The sequence below is a fragment of the Halichoerus grypus genome, chromosome 6 (genome assembly GCF_964656455.1).
Source record: "Halichoerus grypus chromosome 6, mHalGry1.hap1.1, whole genome shotgun sequence".
Classification (NCBI taxonomy): domain Eukaryota; kingdom Metazoa; phylum Chordata; class Mammalia; order Carnivora; family Phocidae; genus Halichoerus; species Halichoerus grypus.
Window position 1 is genome coordinate 155,083,679 of NC_135717.1, and position 20,028 is coordinate 155,103,706.

Sequence of the window (20,028 nt, forward strand, 5' to 3'; positions counted from 1 at the left end):
TAGAAGAGTTTAAATACTGTGAGTAATGAGCATTGGCTGTGCATACAATAAAGGGTAACTGTGATACATGCTTACTCTTGCCATTACTCTCCTTTCCATTTCCTGTTGCCTTTTTCCTGTTTGCTGAGCACGCTTCTCTGATGATTATGTTCAAATTTCCTATCTGGTCTTCCATTCATTGTTACTTTTCTCAGTACGTGAAAAACACCTGGATGAATGAGGGTGAGATACTACTTGTATTGTTTCTGAACTTACGTGATTGTGTGGTGCTCTTTCTTTAGTCAATTTTACTGACAGAAGCTGAGGACAGACTAAACTTTCTTGTGTCGGAGATAGAGCATCCAGGCCACAAGAACCTCTCTCAGTGTTCTGCTGGTGAGTTGGAGATTGTGGTGGAGGCCAGGCTTCAGCTGGCGGCAATCGCCCTGCAGAGACACCGGGCGGCATACAGGTGAGTCTCTTCAGGCACAGAAGAGAATTTCTTCCTCACCCTAATTTGTCAAATATACCTAAATCTTATGTGCGTTTTATAAATTCCAGTATTAATAGAGCTTACTTGTATTTTCTTTTTCAGGGGAGTTTTCATATATTATTACCCTTAAAACTACAGTTCTAAACAAAATGATTGCTTTATTAAAGCATACAGCTAGGATGTTTTATACAAAGAATGAACAAATTAAGAGAGCTTTGCTTTTTAATTTTATTTATTTATGTATTTTTTATTTTTTGATTTTAACTGCAGTATAGTTAATATTAAAAACAAGCTCTATTATTAAAAAGTAACATTTTCTGAATTGTTTTGCTAAACCATTTAAGAAACAGTTTTGGGTAGATGATTATTTAAATGTTATGCAATTGTTAGTGTCAGATCTTTCATTTGACTTGTTCATTGATTCACTCATTTACCCAACCAGTATCCTTTAACTACTTTACTGTTAGGCTCTGATCTAGACACTGAGGATATAGAGATGAATAGAATATAGTTCCTGTATCCATATGCTGAAAGATATATAAACAATTAAGTGGGATAATAAAAAAATATATAGACCTATATTTTCAAGAACTTCTCATGTCATTTGTGGTAAATACCTCTATCATGCGGCCGTCTGACATTTCAGTAATGATTCTTTGAATAATGCACAAGTTTATTATCTTACCATTCATTAATTCATTCAAAAAATAATTTTGGGGACCTACAATATGCTAGTTACTGTTCTAGGTTCTTGAGATATATCAATATCCCAATACTGGATATATACTATATAGGCAAAATATTTAACAATATTGAAAACAACCCTACCCTCATGGAGTTTATAAGAGGTAATAAAGGCTGACAATAAGCTATGAACTTAATAAGCAAGTAAATTATATAGTATGGTCAAAAATGATACATGATATGGAGATATTGGGAGTAGAGACGGGGGAGGAGAAGGAGCTATCGTTTTAAAATTGTGTGGTTATAATAAAGAGTATGTCTCCAATTTGATGTTCAATGGCTGACAGCTTTCAAGCCCCACCACTCCCCCTTCTGCCCCACATCTGGGCAGGCAGATAAGAAAGCCCAGCTGCTTTCTTTGTGAGAAAAAGGAGAAGCCTAGCTGTAGCTTTTGCAAAGGGGAAATCAATTCAGCAGAAATCCCACTTTGCTTTGATTAGAAACATACAACCGTCTTATCAGTGTGAGCCTTGACCGAAGACCATCCCATGATTAACCACATCTAAATTTGATTTTATGCTAGAGCAGTGTAGATTTTTGGACATTTATAATTTTTGTGGTTTCTAAACAGTGATAAAAATCCATTTAGTCCATTTTGGAGCAGTGACTCTCAAAATGTGGTCTGCAGATTTCGAGGGGAGTCTCCAAGACCCTTTCAGGGGGAACTGTATAGTCAGAACTATTTTTATAACAAAACTACGATGTCATTCACCATCTTCATTGTGTTGTTATTTGCACCAATGCTCCTGGCATCTCCCTGGGAATCACACCAGTGGCACCAAACCATACTAGTGGTCATTGCATTCTTTACTGCTGAACACTTGCAATTAAAAAAAAAAAAAAAAAAGCCAGGGCTGCCTGGGTGGCGCTGTCGGTTAGCATCCAACTCTTGATCTCATTACTGGGCATGGAACCTACCTAAAAAAAAAAGGCCTAGTTTCATTTAAGAATGCCTTTGATGAACCAGTAGAATCTGTTACATTTATAAATCCCTATCCTTGAATATATATTTAATATTCTGTGGAAATATTAAATGGGAAATACACCTAAAGCATCTTTGCTGCATATCAAAGTCTGGTGGTTGTCTTGGGGAAGAACACATATGTGATTGAAATGAGAGCCAAACAAGCAGTTTGTCTCTTGGAACACCGTTTTTATTTGAAAAACCAACTGACAAACTGGTTTTTCAGACTTGGGTATTTGACAGGCATTTTATTGAAAATGAGCAAAATGAACATGCCACTTCTAGGAAAACAACAAATAGTATTTGTTGCTAATGATAAAATCTGAGCTTTTGTAGGGAAATGAGAATTTTGGAAAATTTCTATTTGTCACCATGAGCTTGACAGTTTTCTAATGCTTATATAATTGTTCTGATGAGATTGGTGGTAATTAAGATTAACAAGCATCATTTTTAAAAATTATATAAAGAAATGTTTCAACATCAAGGGGATTTGCATAACTCAGGGAGTTAATATTTTCCAAATCACCAGTGGATAATGTTCCAAAATCCTGGGTAACAAGATAGACCAATAGGTTATAATGTAACAGAGGAGGAAATTTCATCAGCATGTGGTATTAGCTTTCACATTGCAAAAGACTTTTAAAAAACTATCACTTGTCACATTTTGGTATAGTATCAAAGAAGAATATTCACAATTATTTTAAAAGGATATGAAAATACTCTTCCTATTTCCAACAGCTATCTCTGTGAGGCCTAGTCTTCTTCATATACTTCAATCAAAACAATATGTCACAACAGACCACAGAAGCAGATATGAAAGTCTTCTATTAGGTAGATTTTCTCTTACTTAGCCAGACATTAAAGAGATTTGCAAAAATGCAAAATGATGCATTCTTCTCACTATTTTTGTTGTTGTTTTGGGAAATATAGATGTTTTCATAAAAATGCATTATTGATGTGAACATGTAATGGGTTTATTGTCTTTATTTTATTTTATTTTATTTTTATTTTTATTTTTTTTTATTTTATTTATTTGAGAGAGAATGAGAGACAGAGAGCACGAGAGGGAAGAGGGTCAGAGGGAGAAGCAGACCCCCTGCTGAGCAGGGAGCCCGATGTGGGACTCGATCCCGGGACTCCAGGATCACGACCTGAGCTGAAGGCAGTCGCTTAACCAACTGAGCCACCCAGGCGCCCAATTGTCTTTATTTTAAAATGAATTAATAAATAGTAATGAAGTTAAAGTTCCAATATGGTAAATATTGATGGAGCTCTGGGGATTCTCAATAATTTTTAAAGATATAAGGAGTGCTGAGCTAAACAAAAAAGCTTGAGACACACTGATTCAGAGTATTGTTACATTTGTAGCTATTTTTAAGAATACAGTGGTAGTTGATTGATAGTAAATGGGCTTATTAGCATAATAATGTACCATTTTCCCTTTTGAAGTTTGAAGAGCAGGAATTTTTACTAGGTGATTTATTAATAGAAAATATATGCTTTGCATATATATATATATATATATATATATGTAAATACATTATCTCCCTCTCCCTCTAAAACATGAGTATATGATTTCCTGTAGAAGAATATAGAACTCTTCTCCAGACTATTTTAGAGAGCAATAGTCGCCCCAGAAAATGGTTCTTGCTGTTTACCTTCCATCCCCAGCCTTCCACATGTCTTACACCCATGGAAGACATGAGTGATTTTTTTTTTTTTAGGAAGGAAGAAGGAAACAAGAAAATAAAATTACAAAATGGCCACAGAAAGGAATGTCATTGTAGAACTTTAATTTGAAAACCAGATAGACATACGCAAATAATGTGCAAGTGTATCAGAATCGCTCCTATTTTAAATACATGAACCTGGCCCTTGGGACAAAACCTGCAAAGACTTTGATGTTATTGCCTTTTTGCAGAGGAGTTGTCATTTGGGGAAGCCTACTGTCAAGATGAATGAGCTTTTCTTATGTGAACTTTACCCCCCACAAGCTTCGGTTTGGGCGCTGCTGAGAGTGTTGGACAGTCCCTTTCCCAAATGATGGTTAGCTTGACATTTTATGATACTTCTAATAAAATTATGTGTCAAGGAAACTGAAAGGCACATTCCCTAGGGTGACAGGTAGAGTGAGCTGCATGGATTTTATGAGAACAAACTGACCATTTTTGTCATGAATGTTAATAAGAAATAAATGGGATCAAAGTTATTCCAACTGTATTTCTACTTCTTTTAGGGATGCCTCTCTCAGAGTCCTATCTTTTTTTTTTTTTTAAATAAGTTCCTTTATATTTGATTTATTGTCTAAATGGGATAACATTTGAGCCTTTTAATTTTGTGTCAGAATGAAACCTCCTTCCTTGGGGATTTCAGAGTGTTTATAGTGAGTAATCCTCCTACACTTTCTGTCTCTCTGGTGGAGAGCAGAAACTAGAAATTTTCCACTGTGCACCTACGTGGCACCAGGAGGATTAGGATATAGTAGCATGTTTATATTTTATTCATTAAGTTTTTGGGTTAGCAAGATTCTAAACCTCATACCTCATTTCTCTTGAAGTCAGAATTTAGCCTTCAGAATCAGAATGATGAGGTGGGCACCACGTCCGTCCTTCTTCCCGGGCCCTTCCGGAACCATACAGTGCTCACCTCTGAAGCTGCACAGGAAACAAGGGGCCTTCGAAACTGGTGTGAACGCTTGAGTGGGGAAGGGTGTCAGGGAGAGGAAATTGCATTCCCATATACGTACTCAATCTGTGTTACATCTTTTGTTGTTTTCTTGCTGTTTGTTTAATTTTATTTTATTTTAAAGATTTTATCTATTTATTTGACAGAGAGAGACACAGCAAGAGAGGGAACACAAGCAGGGGGAGTGGGAGAGGGAGAAGCAGGCTTCCCGCAGAGCAGGGAGCCCGATGCGGGGCTCGATCCCAGGACCCTGGGGTCATGACCTGAGCCGAAGGCAGACGCTTAACAACTGAGCCACCCAGGTGCCCCTGTTTAGTTTTATTTTAAATAAAAACCAGTAAGGTTATATAATCACAAATCATACCTTAGAAAATATTCTACAAATATCTAAACCATTTTAATGACTCAGTAGAATCTTGGGAATTTAAAATTCAATAATTGCAGGAAGCTTTATATTCTAGTTACTAACATAGAAGAAAATCAGCTTGGTTCCCCCCCATATGCCTGGCCCACTTGATACACGAAATGAGTACAGCTAGTGTGCACTGAGCATCATGTATCTGCTAAGCACTCCTACGTGCTAAGCACACCCCACTCTTAGCAGAAGGTCAACTCCGTGAAGACAGCAACTGCATCCGCAGTCCTTAGATTTGTTCCTTGCCAATAGGAGAACAAGTGAAAAAACCAATACCTCATTTAATCCTTAGAATGATACTATTTCATGAAGTCTGCAGAGTAGAATGCAAAGCAAAAGGCAGTCAAGTGGACAGAGAGGGCCTTTGTGTTGATGAAGGGTGCGGTCAACAATGACTATGTAGCCGCCATAAACATGGCAACGAGTAACACTATACCAAAACCAAACCAAACTTGTTAGAACTGCGGAAAGACGGAGGCCACGCTATCGGCAGCAGTGAAGTGTGCAGGCTCGGGCCAGGTGCCTGGGTTCTAATCCTGCCTCTTCTTATTAGCTGTGTCACCTTAGGCAAGGCACTTAATATTTCTGTCTCTATTTCCTGATCTATCAAGTAATGATAATAATATCTACCTTGTAGGTTTGTGGTGGAGATTAAGTAATTCACACAAAGCACTTAACACAGCACCTGACAGGTGGTAAACACTCAGTAAATGCCAGTTATTGTTTTTTTAAAGGATTGTGGAGAAAAAAAGAAAGAGAAAATCTCTGTGGACAGAATATGTGTGTTAGCACAATGTTTTCAGCTTTTTTTTTTTTTTTTAAGATTTTATTTATTTATTTGACAGAGAGAGACACAGCAAGAGAGGGAACACAAGCAGGGGGAGTGGGAGAGGGAGAAACAGGCCTCCCGCAGAGCAGGGAGCCCGATATGGGACTCGATCCCAGGACCCTGGGATCATGACCTGAGCCGAAGGCAGAAGCTTAACGACTGAGCCACCCAGGTGCCCCTGTTTTCAGCTTTTAATACAACATATAGACAAAAAAGAAGAGGGTTTAAAAATATAATTTAAAAGTTGAGCATATGTACACACTCTGGGAACCTACAAACACTGTACCTTCTCACAAGCATCCGTGGACACGTATGAAGCTGAGCATATACTCGGCCAGAAACCTCAGTAACTGACCCATAGGAAGAAGTGTACCGACCACAGTCCAGGGACACAGGGGGCCTCTGAAATATATATGGAGGGAGGTGGTAGGATCTGATTTGCCTCTTGATGGGGTCGCTGTGGCCGCTGTGTGGAGAACAGGGCTGCAGGGACAAGAGCCAGAGAAGGAGGCCGGTCAGGAAGCTCCCATTCATGCAGCCTGGAGATCATGGTGGCTTGGATGAAGGCACTAGCCCTGGAGGAGGTGAGGAGCTGCTGGCTGGTACCCATATGTTGAAGGCGAAGCTGACAGAACTTGCTGATGGATTGAATATAGAGCATGAGTTAGTGAGGAAGCAATGGTGATCTGGACTCTCCCTCTGGGATGGAAGACAAGGGAAGAGGGGCAGGTTTGGTGTAGGAGGCAAAAGCCAGGGGACCTGCTTTTAACCTATTCTATCAGTTTCCTAGGGCCACCATAACAAAGCACCAACAGAATTTTATTGTCTCATGGTCCTGGAGTCAGTGCTCCAAGATCAAAGTGTCAGCAGGGCCAGGTTCTATCTGAAGGCTCTAGAGGAGAAGCTTTCCTTGCTTCATGTACCTTCTGGTGTTTGCCCGTAATCCTTGGCATTCCTTGGCTTGTAAAGGCACCACTCCAGTCACGTGGCTGTCCTCTCCCTGTGTGTCTTCGTGTCACCTTCCCTCTGTGTATATTTGTCTCTCTGTCCAAATTTTCCCTTTTTATACAAACAGCGGTCATATTGGAATAGTGTCCACCCTAATGACCTCATTTTAACTTGATCCATTCTGAGGTACTGAGGGTTAGGACGTCAACATACCTTTTTTTTTTAAAAAAAGATTTTATTTATTTATTTGAGAGAGAGAAAGAGAGAGAGAGAATGCACCTGAACTGGGGGAAGGGCACAGGGAGAGGGAGAGAGGGAATCTCAAGCAGAACCCCCGCTGAGCGCAGAGCCCAACATAGGGCTCAGTCTTATGTCCCTGGGTTCATGACCTGAGTCAAAATCAAGAGTCTGATGCTTCACCAACTGAGTCACCCAGGCGCCCCCTTTCTTTCTTTCTTTCTTTTTTTTTTTTTGAGAGGACACAGTTCAACCTATAACACCTGTTTTAATATGATTATTAACTATTCAAGTGGGGACTTAGGTAGATAGGTATATTGTCCATTTGGCTTTCGCCCAGTTCTTCCCGTGTTATAAAATAATGCTACAAAGCATCTTCAGGTATACAGCTTGTTCTGCATTTTGGATTTCATTTTGGAATAGATTTTCAAAAGAAGAAGTCTCTCGATATATGTTATTAAGGTATTTTGAAGAAGTGTGATATCAGTTATAAATTGGTTTAAAGTGCAGACAAACTTATGTATGGAGCAACAGGAATCAGGAGAATTCCTATCTCCTAACTTCTGTTTTCTTAGTTTAGTACATCTGCCTTCTGGTACTTCTAGACACTGATTAAGCAATAATTTAGTGTAAGAGTTTCCAAATGTATAGCTTTAAGTAACAAAGTTCTATAACCCTGTAAGACTGGAGAACCACATTGTGATACATATGAAATGCATATGTGCTCATTTTATTAATGAGATTGTCAGTACTAATAAGATTTAAAATATATGTTCTATTTTAGTGCTGCAATAGTATTTTCTACGCTTAGACTTCTCCAGGATTCAAAACTTTTGAAAAAGAAGGGAGTACAAGATGACACAGAGAATTCTGTCTCTCCAGGAGCTTCTGTATGTATGAATTTAATGTTTCTCTTTACAATACTTACTATATAATAACTGTTAGCATGCTAGGAAATTGTCTAATTATTTGGATGAAATAAAGGGGTAAAGTAGAAAAAACCTTGAATTCAGAGTAAAAAGGTAAGTGTTGAAGCCCCACTTATGCTCTTCATTTAGTGGTATACTTGGGCAAGTCCCTTAAACTTTAAAAAAAATTTTTTTTTAATTAAAAATTTTAATTTTTCATTTAAATCTCATCTGTGAACTGATGGAATTGAATGTAATAATGACTAAGGTCCCGCCAGATATATCATTCCAGTATTCTAGATCTGATTTCTTTAGCAAATAAAGTTGTTTCACTTTATTTGGCTCTTCATTTCACTTTTGAATTTATTACTTCAGCATCACCAGTATGACACCTGCGTTATTTTCTACCTTGGATTTCCCATAGATAATTCTTCCACATTAAAGCTCTGAAATCTCTTTGACGATGGTGTCATGAATTCTTTGACATTTTGTTGGAGTTTGATAAGACCAAGTAATTTAATAAAAAGGGGTTGTTTAGGATTAAAACATAAAGATTCATCACAGAATCCTTGCTCATTATTTTAAGCTTTACTAATAAAATTGCTAATATCTAGTGTCATTACAAATGAGCAAAACTAATTATCCTAAATAGAAACTCATTTCTTACTATATTAAAAGCAATAAAAATGCTGAAAAGCAATCTAATTCAAAAATTGACTTAGAGGAATGGTTGTCAGTTGGGGGCTATTTTGCCTCCCAGGGGTTATTTGGCAACATCTGGAGACATTTCGGTTGTTACAAGTAGAGAGGGTGCTCCTGTCATCTAGTGCATGGAGGTCAGGGATGCTGCTAAACTTATAACGTCCTCCACGGCTACCCATAGTGCTGAGGTTGAGAAATCCTGATTCAGATTAAGTGTGACGTGGCTCTTCAGTAGTCACAGGAACTGTAAGTGCTGAGAGATTAAGGTGTGTGGATAGGCATTTTGTCCTGTATTGCTAATCTAAATCCTAGACTTCTGGAGTACTTGATGTGCCCATTCTAGTCACCGTTCTGCCTTGAGGCCTCTGTTCACTTCTTACTCTGTTCCCAGTGCTGGCTTACCCTCCTCTTCTGTGCTTCCCACCTGTCTCTCCACATTCCAGCCTCCCCCAAGTCCTGATGGCCGCTCCTTGATATTACATGTTGCCGATTGGTTGGAGCTGTCAGAGATGCATAGCAGGAAATTCCTAGAACAAATGGGCATTTTCTAGATGATTTTAAAGTTCCCAAATGTCTAAAATGGATTCCCCACCCCCACTTGGGAAAACTTGCCTTTGTCCTTCCCTCTCAGGAGCTCTGAACATTGGTCAACCCTTTGTAAAGTACAGTAATGAAGATGGGAAATCATTTATAATACATGTTTGGAACATGAGCAACATACAACAGTGGATTAAGACTGGGGGCTCTAAATTCAGAAGGACACAAGTTTGAATCCTACCTCTGCCAAAACGTAATGGAGTTTAAGCAAATATTTTTTTTTCTTCTTTTTTTTTATTATGTTATGTTAATCACCATACATTACATCATTAGTTTTTGATGTAGTGTTCCATGATTCATTGTTTGCGTATAACACCCAGTGCTCCATTCAATATGTGCCCTCTTTAATACCCATCACCAGGCTAACCCATCCTCCCATCCCCCTCCCCTCTAGAACCCTCAGTTTGTTTTTCAGAGTCCATAGCCTCTCATGGTTCGTCTCCCCCTCCGATTTGCCCCCCTTCATTTTTCCCTTCCTGCTATCGTCCTCTTTTTTTTTTTTTTTAACATATAATATATTATTTGTTTCAGAGGTACAGGTTTAAGCAAATATTTAATCTTCCTAGGTCTCCATTCTCACATCTGTAAAACAGAAATAATAACTCCTCTTTGGCTTTTTGGGAGGATCAAATAAGATAATGTGTATAAGATACTTGGCATAGTGCCTGGAACATAATAAGTACTCAATAAGTATTAACCAGCATTATTTAATTTTTTTCAGCCGTTAAGAAAATGTTTACAAAATTTTTGAAGACATAGACACCGCTGATAATATAATTTGCAATGAAAAATTCAGAGTGCAAAACTATTTTCTACAATGGGTGTAGAAAGAAAAAGAAAAGTTGAAAATCAGTATAACCAAATATTAATAGAGGATGGCGGGATTGTGAACGATTTTATTTTGTGTGTGTATTTTTCATATTTTATAGAATGTGCAAGACAGATTTCCAAAATTAAAAATTTAATAGTATTAAATGATATCAGACACTTCTCTTAACATTTAGCATTAGGCTAGACCTTTAACATTATTAAATGGCAAGATAACCATCATTTTTGTATTGTTTAGGCTACTGAAAATAAAGATGATAACGAGTTTTTAGATCCTGTTTCCCTAAATTCTCGAGAATATTTCAACATTCATCTCTGGTTGAGGTGCCGCTTAGCACTGGTGACTGCATTTGTTGCACAGATTCATGGCATTGGAATGGTGACAGGTACAAATATCCTATTTTCTTAAGCCAAGTTTTCATAAACATTAGTTTTACTCAGGTAATGGAGGTTTTATTGAGATACATTTTATTATTATAACATGAATATTTTCTAACTTTATAGCTTGATCTGTTTCCAGAATAAAAAAATTCATGTCCTTAAACAAGAATAATCATGTCAGTAGTCCCTTGTATCACTGAAAATGTCATCTAGGTTTCTGATGTATGCAGACCAGGCAGGGAGATCAAAATACTAACGTGCAGGTCTTCTTGTCATTGAGGGAGGCAGCATAGTGTAGGGGTCCCGAGCACAGACTTTGGCTCCAGGTACTTGTTCTGGGTTCAAATGTTTGGTCCACCATATTCTCCCTATGTGATCTTGGTCAAGTCTCTTAATCCCCCTATGCCTCAGTTTACTCCTCAGTAAAAATGGAAATAATTGTACCTCCTTCTTAGGGTTATTATCAGTCTTAAATGGGTTAAATTTATAAAGTTTTAGATTATAGCCTGGCACATACACATGTTCTTACAGTGACAGATAAGTATCTATTTGTAAATCTGTCTATCCACCCATCTCTATCCATCTTCCACATTAATTTTTTTCAGGTAGCATCCTTACTTTTGCAGCACTGGAGTACCCTAAAGTACTTTCTCCCAAATTGCAACACATTTATTTTTCATGTTTCGTGTAGAGTCTGTTTTCCTTCTTTATATCTTCCTGTCCTTCTGTATTATACAATATTCCTGTGATGAACATTGGGGGTGTTATGCGTATGTAATTTCTTACTTTCCGAGGGTACTTTAAATAACTGCATTTATTTACTTTAGAAGACGATATGATCGATTACGTCAGCCTCATCAATGAAGTGTGCGAGGAGGCGAAAAGTGCAGGCGACAGGGAGCTAGAGGCCGAGTTCTTGATGCAAGCTGTAAGCATTGGCCTCCAAGAAAAGCATCTAAAGGCAGACATCGTAACCAACCTTCAGGTAGGAAGGAAACCCCACTCACATTGATATTTAACTACTGATTCTGATTAGAACAAAAGGAGAGAATTTTACATTCCATTAGGTGCTGAATGCATAACAGTTTGGCTAGCTCTTGTTTCAGTGAATTGGAAATGGGACTATCAAAAGGAATAACTTTATTTTAATAGGCAATAATACATTTGCTTGAAGAAAGTGAATTTATTTCTCCTCGATCTCATTTAACCCTGGTGAGAAGCATGCTTTTGCTGGATGACTTAACAAAAGCCGAGAAATTCAAGGAAACTCCTTTAAAAACAGAAAAATTACATTTGTTGATTCAGTCTCACAACATTCTTATTGAACAGGTAAGCATGCTTTTGTATCCTCAAGACTTGGAAACTTACTTTTCTGTCTTCTTATTCCAAACCGCATTAGCTAGTTACTAACTACAACGTTCCTCTTACAGATGCTAACTTTTGGAGAGACAATTGAATTTCCTTTATCAAACACTGACTATGCAAGTCCATTACAGCCTTTGAAAAATATCTATCTTCCTCATGTCATGTTATTGGCCAAGACAAAAATGAGAATTGGTAAGAACACTTAAACATGTATTACTCTCAAGTCACTGGTGAAAAATTTTCATTTTCAGGCACGTTGTCATAGGAGTGCATTCAAATGGGGCAATATTTATGAATACCTAGGCTCCGTTTATTTTAACAAATAGTTTTTGATTATTTACCATATGCCAGACTCTGTGTGAGGTCCTGGGAAATTACTGGAGATTAAATGGAGATAGTCCCTGATCTTAGTGTGGGAGACAGAAATAAGCAAGTAAACAAACCATATGGAGAAGTGCATATTATATTATAAATATTAACATTTGTAAAATATTTCTAAAATTTTGTAAACATTTTAATAAGATAAATATTGTATAAAATAAAATGTTTATTTGATAACTACCAGACAGAAAATCAGTGAGGATATAGAAAGCTTATGTCTGGTACTGAATTATGTATAGGTATGTAATTATAAATCGTGGTCAGTTTTATGAAAGATGTGGATGAATTCTGCTGATAAAGAATAATGAAGGGAGCGAGTCATTGGGGCAGAGCACTCTGGGGAAGTGGTATTTAACCCTAAACCTTAAATTGCAAGTGACTAGTTCTGCACGGTAGAGGCAGAGAGAGCCTTGAGTTGTAGGTTCTGAGGTCAGGACACGCTTGACCTATTCTAGAACTTTGGGAAACCAGTGCAGCCTGATGAGAGTGGACTAGGAGCCGCCTCATGGGAGGAGGTGAGCTGGGATGGTTTATGTTTCAGAAGATTACCCTGGCTGCTGGGTGAAGCCTAGATTGGAGGGTAGCCTGGAGCCAGCCACAAGTGCACCTAATGGGAGTTGTTGGAGCAGGAAATAGGAGGCGTACAGCCCTTGGGAACCAAAGTGGAACCAACCGGTACTGTCCTCCTCAGGAGCTCACAGATTTTTCAAGCTTTCTCTAGGACACTGTCTCTGGTCTTTGACCCAAGGCTGCCTACCTCTAGCTCCCCAGCTTTTGCCCAGCTCAGAGGGCAGAAAACCTGGTAGCAGCTCTCTGTTCTAACCTATATTAATCATGCCTTTTTAATTTCTGTATTTCTGAGGCTTTGACATCTGGGGCCCTGCTGACCAGGGAGGGACTTCCCAGGGCTAGCCAATTCCTAGAGATTAGCAAGCCACTGTCCTGTAAGCATGCCTTTTATATGCAAATTATTCCAGAGCCCATCCTCTGAACCGTTTTTGGGCTGCCTTATTGTCGTTTGCTGGGCTCTGACACGTTGCCGAGGCACTATTTTCCTGCCCTAATCACCCTGGGGACAGGTATCAGACTACTAGCAGAGCCCACTGAAATTACTCAAACTAGCCAATCCTAAACCTGCTTAGCCTGCTTACCCTAACCTAATGACCCCTCCCTAAAATCCAGAATAAAGGTTCTTGTCCACATTTTCCCCTTGCTCCTGACTGACTTTTGTGCTTTTCTCTATGGTGTGGTGTGCCCCATCCTCTTGGGAAGTGTAAGTAACAAACTATCTTTTCAGTGGTAGTTGTCACCTGGCCTGCTGACCTCATCACACCTGAACAATAATAAAACCTACATTTTGAAACATTACCCTTCACCTCTTGGGGCCCATTTACCTCCTGTACCAGCGGCTGCTCAGCTTAGGAGAGGCTGATGGTTGGACTGGGATGGAGAAGGGAGGGCAACAGAGGTGTGGTCAGATCATCATCTGTCCAGAATCTTCTCCCTTCTGCTCCTCCCGCTCATGATTATTGATTATTATTATTATATGATTCATCATCATCATCATCATCATCAGATAGGAATTTTGCTATTTGGGGTAAATTGCATCACCTCTACGTTGTTGAGTTGCCTTATTTATGAAATTTGGCTGGCCTAGCTGATCTCTAGAATTCCTTCCAGCAATTTGATCCCAGGAGAGCTATTTTTGTGCATTTTTAGTCCACAATTTGTTATATTATCAGTATATTCGATTGCTACAAGAGCTTAAAGTACAGATTGTGTTAAATCAAATGTATTCTCTGCTTTCATGACTTCCTAATCTTGAAGATGTGTCACCACTCAGTGACAATAGTGCCACCATTTTTTAGACTCACTTGAGGCAGAACAGCTTGCTTTCTGTTATATTATATTAAATACAGACTTAAAAAACAAAACCAAAAGCAGATTTTCTGTCAAAATAACATCAGTTTCACAACTTCTTTTTCACAGAGTTGATATTTATTGGAAACAGGAGCACTTCAATATTATGAAGCATAAAATCATCTGATCTGATGCTTTCTCGACAGTTTTCCTTTATAGTGAGCATATAGATTGCATCACAAGAATAGAGCCACTCAAGTAATTGTTTTTTCTTTGTGAAAGCCTCTGACAGAAAAAGGCACTTTGAGATTGTTTTTATAAAACCAAAAATAAACATCATGGTTACTTGAGATTATTTTTCCAATTAATGGCAAAACCTTGAGCTTTCTCATAAGATGAAAAAGTAGATTACTGATTAATTGTATAATAGGAGTGAAGAAAGTTGCAAGAATGATGCTGGGGAGTGGGGATGTAAGAGGGAACCAGTCACCATCTCTGCCCTCACAGAGCCCGTTATCCAGTTAGGGGGACAGAGAAAGGAAACTGTCGGTAATTTCTGTAACAAGTCTCTTCCTAATTTTCACAAAAATCTAGAAGACAATTCAAGTACTTTTATTATATATTAATACTTTATTATATATAATACATACTTCATATATAGTACATATATATACCTGCTTAAATTACATGAAGATACTTGATATTATTGTCTTATATTAATAAATAGCTGTAGTATAATTTGAAACAAGAAGTGAGACACATAAAAATAGGAGCTGTGTTGAAATATGAGGTTGTATTGGACAGATGATGTTAGCATATCCCTGCCTGGGATTTACTCACAATTGGTCACTGTTGGGGTGAAGAGCACGGACTCTGGAGAAAGATTTCTGGTCCACTTTCTTTGAGCAGGTCACTTGAACTGCTCTGTGCTTCAGTTTCTTCTCTCATAAAATGTGGTTAAGAAAAATACCAATCTCACAGGCTTGTTGTGGGATGAAGCGAGTGTGTACCTTGTTAGAAGGGCACCTAGTTTGTTCTAACAGCTTTATAGGTGGTAGCGATTCTCACTGTTCCCTGCCTGGCCTCCTTGCTCTCCTGGGAGCACCCTGGAAGCAAGGCTCGGTTTCTTCATCTCCATCTTCTCAGCAGCGTGCTACCAACCTGCCTTGTCCAGAGTCAGGGCTCCATACCATCTCCCTGGATAAGAGAGAGAGAAAGAGGGAGAGATACACTTTTTCCACCATCCTTCCTTTCATTTCTCAACTGAAAATTTACAAAAAGTTCTTGGTTTCTTGAAAACTCTTTGTAGGGCATAGCATTTTGGAATTGAAAATTTCAGAACCCAAAGGGACCTTAGATATTTTCTAGTTCTACTGCCTCATTTTTCAGAGGAAGACACTCAAGACCCAAGAGGCATGTTGGGACTTGTTCAAGGCCTCAAATGACATGGTAGCACCAGTGACCAGCTCGAACCCAGTGCTTCAGCTGGGACCCAGCCACTGTATCATTCCGCAATCCCACACTACCTTCCTGTTTATATTTCTCCACTGTGCTGTTGAACTTTCCCATCGATAAGTATTTTCCCCCACTGCCTTCTACTCTTTATCCCAACATTTTCCTTTTGTAAAATTACCAAAAGACAAGGCGATCATCAGCTGCCAGCCCCAACAGCCACATTCCCTGGGAAGGCTTCCCTAGCCTTTCTGGGGTCTGGGCGAAGGCCCCTGTAACCTGCCACCACATCACCCTGTGCTTTCCCTGCCACATAGTTGACCACACAGTATTTTAATTGCTGCTCAGGACATTCTCATTCCCCATTAAACACTAAGCTCCACGATCTGACTCTTGTCATAGTTTAGAGTGTGGGTCCTGGAGCCTGACTTGCCTCGGTTCTAATCACAGCCCAGCTACTTACTAGTCACGTGATGTTGGGCAAATTACTCAAACCTCACTCTGCACTGCCTTCTCCTCTGTAAAGGTAGTGTACTAATGAAATCCAGCCGGAGTTGGGAGGATTACATGAGAAGATACTTAAGTCCTTGGGAGGGTACCTGGATTGTAGAAAGCACTTAATAAACCTGAGCTCTTATTTTTCTCTTTTCTCATTTTTTTTTCCAGTGCCTCCCATTTTATCCAGCATTGGAAAATACATGCTAAATAGATATCTGTCTGTCTGTCTGTCTGTGAGGGCATGCAGATTAAATCTAATGCCTCTTCAAGAATACAGCAGCCCTTCGTTATGTTAAGTGATGATGGGACCACACGAGAAGTACAGCACATGGCCCTTATCCAAATGGCTTTTTCCATCTAGTTGCAATGACAAAATATGCATAGCAAGCAACCTCCAATAGAGCTGAATAGAAACAAAATTACTGCCTATTAATACATGCAAATTTTTATTGGGAACAATATAAAACTTCATAAAACTTCCAGATGTTTCCCTGCTAACAACCTCACCTTAGGAACACAGTTGTTTTGTAGAACATAATGAAATTTTAGAACTGAAAGAGACTGGAGAAATTATCCTTCATTTTAAAAATGAGAAAATGCCAAAATTTATCAAAGATAAAGTTGCAAAGGGCTACTGTTATAGTTCATTGAAATATTTGGGTATTGAGTTTTAAGAAAATATTTCTTAGATACTAAAAAGTAAAGACTACCAGAGTTCTTAATAGAACTGGTGGTGAGAGAGGTCTGGTAACTTGGAGGCTTGTTATGAACAACCTATTCCTTGTAGGACATACAATGGCCAAGCAAGTATATTATACCAGTAAAAAGAAGGATCCCTCGAAGTGGTTCCCTGCCCTTCATCTTTTTGAAATAGCACTGAAGCTCTGTCAGGTATCAGCAACAGAAGAACATGAGGTGGAAGCTGAAATTCTTTTTCAGAAAGGTAAGATGTACTTGGGGTCAGAACTATGATAAAGTTTGTGGAATTTTTTTTTTTTTCCTATTAACAATAGACTTCTTGAAAACCTGGTCAGTGACTATAAAAAGAACAGATTTTACAAAGGGCCTAGTGATGCAAAGACATTGGTACTTCTGCCAGACTTAGTTTGGGATAAAGAGAACATTGCTTATTTTAAGTTTATATCAAGAAAGGGAGAGAAAGTGCTACTTCTTAGTTTCTTTTATGATTATAATTGACCCTCCTTATGCAAAATTTCATGTTTGACTCAAAAATGTCATCATTGGCCAATTAGCTATAAATAATGTTTCTTCAATAATGCTTGGAAGACATTTTTTATGCATGATTTCATTCTTTAGCTAGGCATTTTAGTTAATTTCTATAAAAGATACAAACCCACTTAAATCAAGTGGCTATAGCATACCTATATTTATAACTTATGTACAATACATATTTGCATAATCCATTCATATAATTTTATTGTGGCTATTTTAGCCATGAGAAGAGTGATGATGATGATTGCTGTCATTTATTGATCATCTACTAGATGCAAGGCACTGTAGTAGCCAGTATTTAACATCTCACATTGCTGATTCTTACAACAGCTCTACAGGATATGCATGGCAATCCTAGTTGACGGATGAGGAAAATGAGGTACAGTCTGGTTGAGTAACTTTCTCTAGGTCAGCAGCTACTAAATGATAGTACCTAGATGTGAACTTAACACTGGGAGGCTTTGTGCCGTATTCACATGCTGCATGAAAACTGTGAATCATTTTCATAGTGATAAAAGATTTCCCTTTCTTGCCCTTTTGGGTACAGAAGTGCCATTCCAGTGAAGGCTGTGGCTCACCATGAGGCCGGAGAGCTGGGTGAGCCCTAAAGCATTTGGATCATTTGTGATTGTTTTCAAGTGTTTGTTGACTTTTTAGGATTTATTTTAACAGCGATGTTTTCTATGATATCTGCAATACTAGACAGAGGAAAGAGGACATGGATGTAGACAAAGGGAATGAGCCCTACAGAGGAAAGGAAAGTACAAAGTAAGGAAATAGAAAAATAAGATAAGAACATTTGTGTCTGGAAGCCCCCAAAGGAGGCTTTGACTCAATGTTGCTAACTAAAGGCAGGGCGAGCCTGGAGACTCCTAGGGAAGGAAGCAGAAGATCTTTCACTATTAGCTGACCTTACAGCAAAAACAACAGACAGATGGGCAAAAAGGACAGAACATCCAGTTTTCTGAAGTTCCAGCATGAAATATTTATTCTGAAGTTCTAAATGATAGAAAAAGGAAAAACCATTTTTGTGTATTTTTTTTTTATTCTTTCAGGCAAAATAGAACGTCAAATATTGATGGAAGAGAAATCTCCAAGTTTACAACTTGAGAGTTTATTTGAAGCTATACAGCTAAGCTTGAGAAATGATCAAAACTCAGGGTAAAAAAAACTTTCCATCTTTATAACAGTATATGTTTTGATTTAAGCCCCATGTTTTGGTAGTGCATTGAACATTCAAGGCTGGGATGACTGGGAGACCCCCTTCCCACCGCAGGACTCATTCACTGGGGTCCATTGTCCAACAGGTTTACTGACTTCCTTTTCAAGATTGTTGACCGTGGCTCTGACCCAAGGCCTTGTTTACAGTGATGGTTGATGATGGCAGTTATCACGGTGGCATACTGGACTGTGAATTTGCTTCTAGTCTTTACTCACATCGATCTCCTGTCTGTCCCAGGATTCTAGCAGCCTCCCATGGATGTGAAATTTTATCTAGAAAGGATTTATGTGGATGTTCACTATGTCAACAGAACCAGGGCTGGCCAACTTAATTCTATATAAAAATCATCTTAAGTTTGAGAACAAGCATACCTATATTTATAACTTACGTACAATACATATTTGCATAATACATTCATATAATTTTATTGTGGCTATTTTAGCCATGAGAAGAGTGATGATGATGATTGCTGTCATTTATTGATCATCTACTAGATGCAAACTATACTGATTTAAATGGCCTCAACTGACAGGTTTGATAGCGAATACACAGACCTAACCCATACCAAATCACTGCTTTCTGCATAACTCTGTGTGTCTCTTTCTATTTTAATTAGTGTAGGAGGATAGAAAGAGAGATCTGCTTTGCAAGGCAGATTCCTTCAGCCCTGACGTTCACTTCTTTAGTGCCTTGTGGGCTGGACTATTCTAGAATGGTCTTGATGCTGGGCTTCAGAGCAGTCATGTCATGGAGTGTTGCCAGCGCAGGACAGGGTAGAATGTCTCTTCAAGAGCTTCCAATTTCAGTAGGGAGGAAGGTACTGGTGTCTATGCCAAAAGTGCTATGAAAAGAAGGTGTGAGTTTGGGACAGATACTGGTTTTTTCTATTTTTCCCTTTCATTAGCTCAGAAATTGTGGAAAATGATGCAAAATGATTATGAATGGTAAAGCTATTTAATAAGTACAATGTTATATAATTTTAGGTTGATAAGAGACTCCTACTTAGAAATGGCCCTGTTATTTTTACATATGAGGAAGCCAAAAAACAAACTTTCAATATCACCATTAACACTTAAGGTAATAAACTATTTTATTAGAAATCTTAAGTTAATTATCTTTGAACTTGCTATTTTGGTAACAATGTGCTATAGAACTAATGAGACTGATTTTCCTGTATGACTTGGAGAAATTAATTCATTACTTTATAGTCACACTCATGTTTAGATACTTCTTTGGATATTTTATATAAGGCTCTGGAAATAGAGTTCAGGTGGACATTTTTACCTGTTAAAATGTTATACATGAAA

The 20,028-nt window shown here is 38.3% G+C and overlaps 1 protein-coding gene across 1 annotated transcript in view; it reads left to right on the top strand.

Annotated features, from left to right (window-relative positions):
• The window catches only part of CFAP54 (cilia and flagella associated protein 54), a 291,059-nt gene that overhangs the window by 199,758 nt on the left and 71,273 nt on the right, over positions 1-20,028 (top strand). Inside the window, exons 51-59 of the mRNA XM_078076438.1 lie at positions 282-451; positions 8,079-8,184; positions 10,568-10,715; positions 11,538-11,695; positions 11,863-12,039; positions 12,141-12,267; positions 17,054-17,209; positions 18,555-18,660; positions 19,705-19,798. Coding sequence (XP_077932564.1) covers positions 282-451; positions 8,079-8,184; positions 10,568-10,715; positions 11,538-11,695; positions 11,863-12,039; positions 12,141-12,267; positions 17,054-17,209; positions 18,555-18,660; positions 19,705-19,798 — 1,242 coding nt within the window. The remainder of the gene's footprint in view (positions 1-281; positions 452-8,078; positions 8,185-10,567; positions 10,716-11,537; positions 11,696-11,862; positions 12,040-12,140; positions 12,268-17,053; positions 17,210-18,554; positions 18,661-19,704; positions 19,799-20,028) is intronic.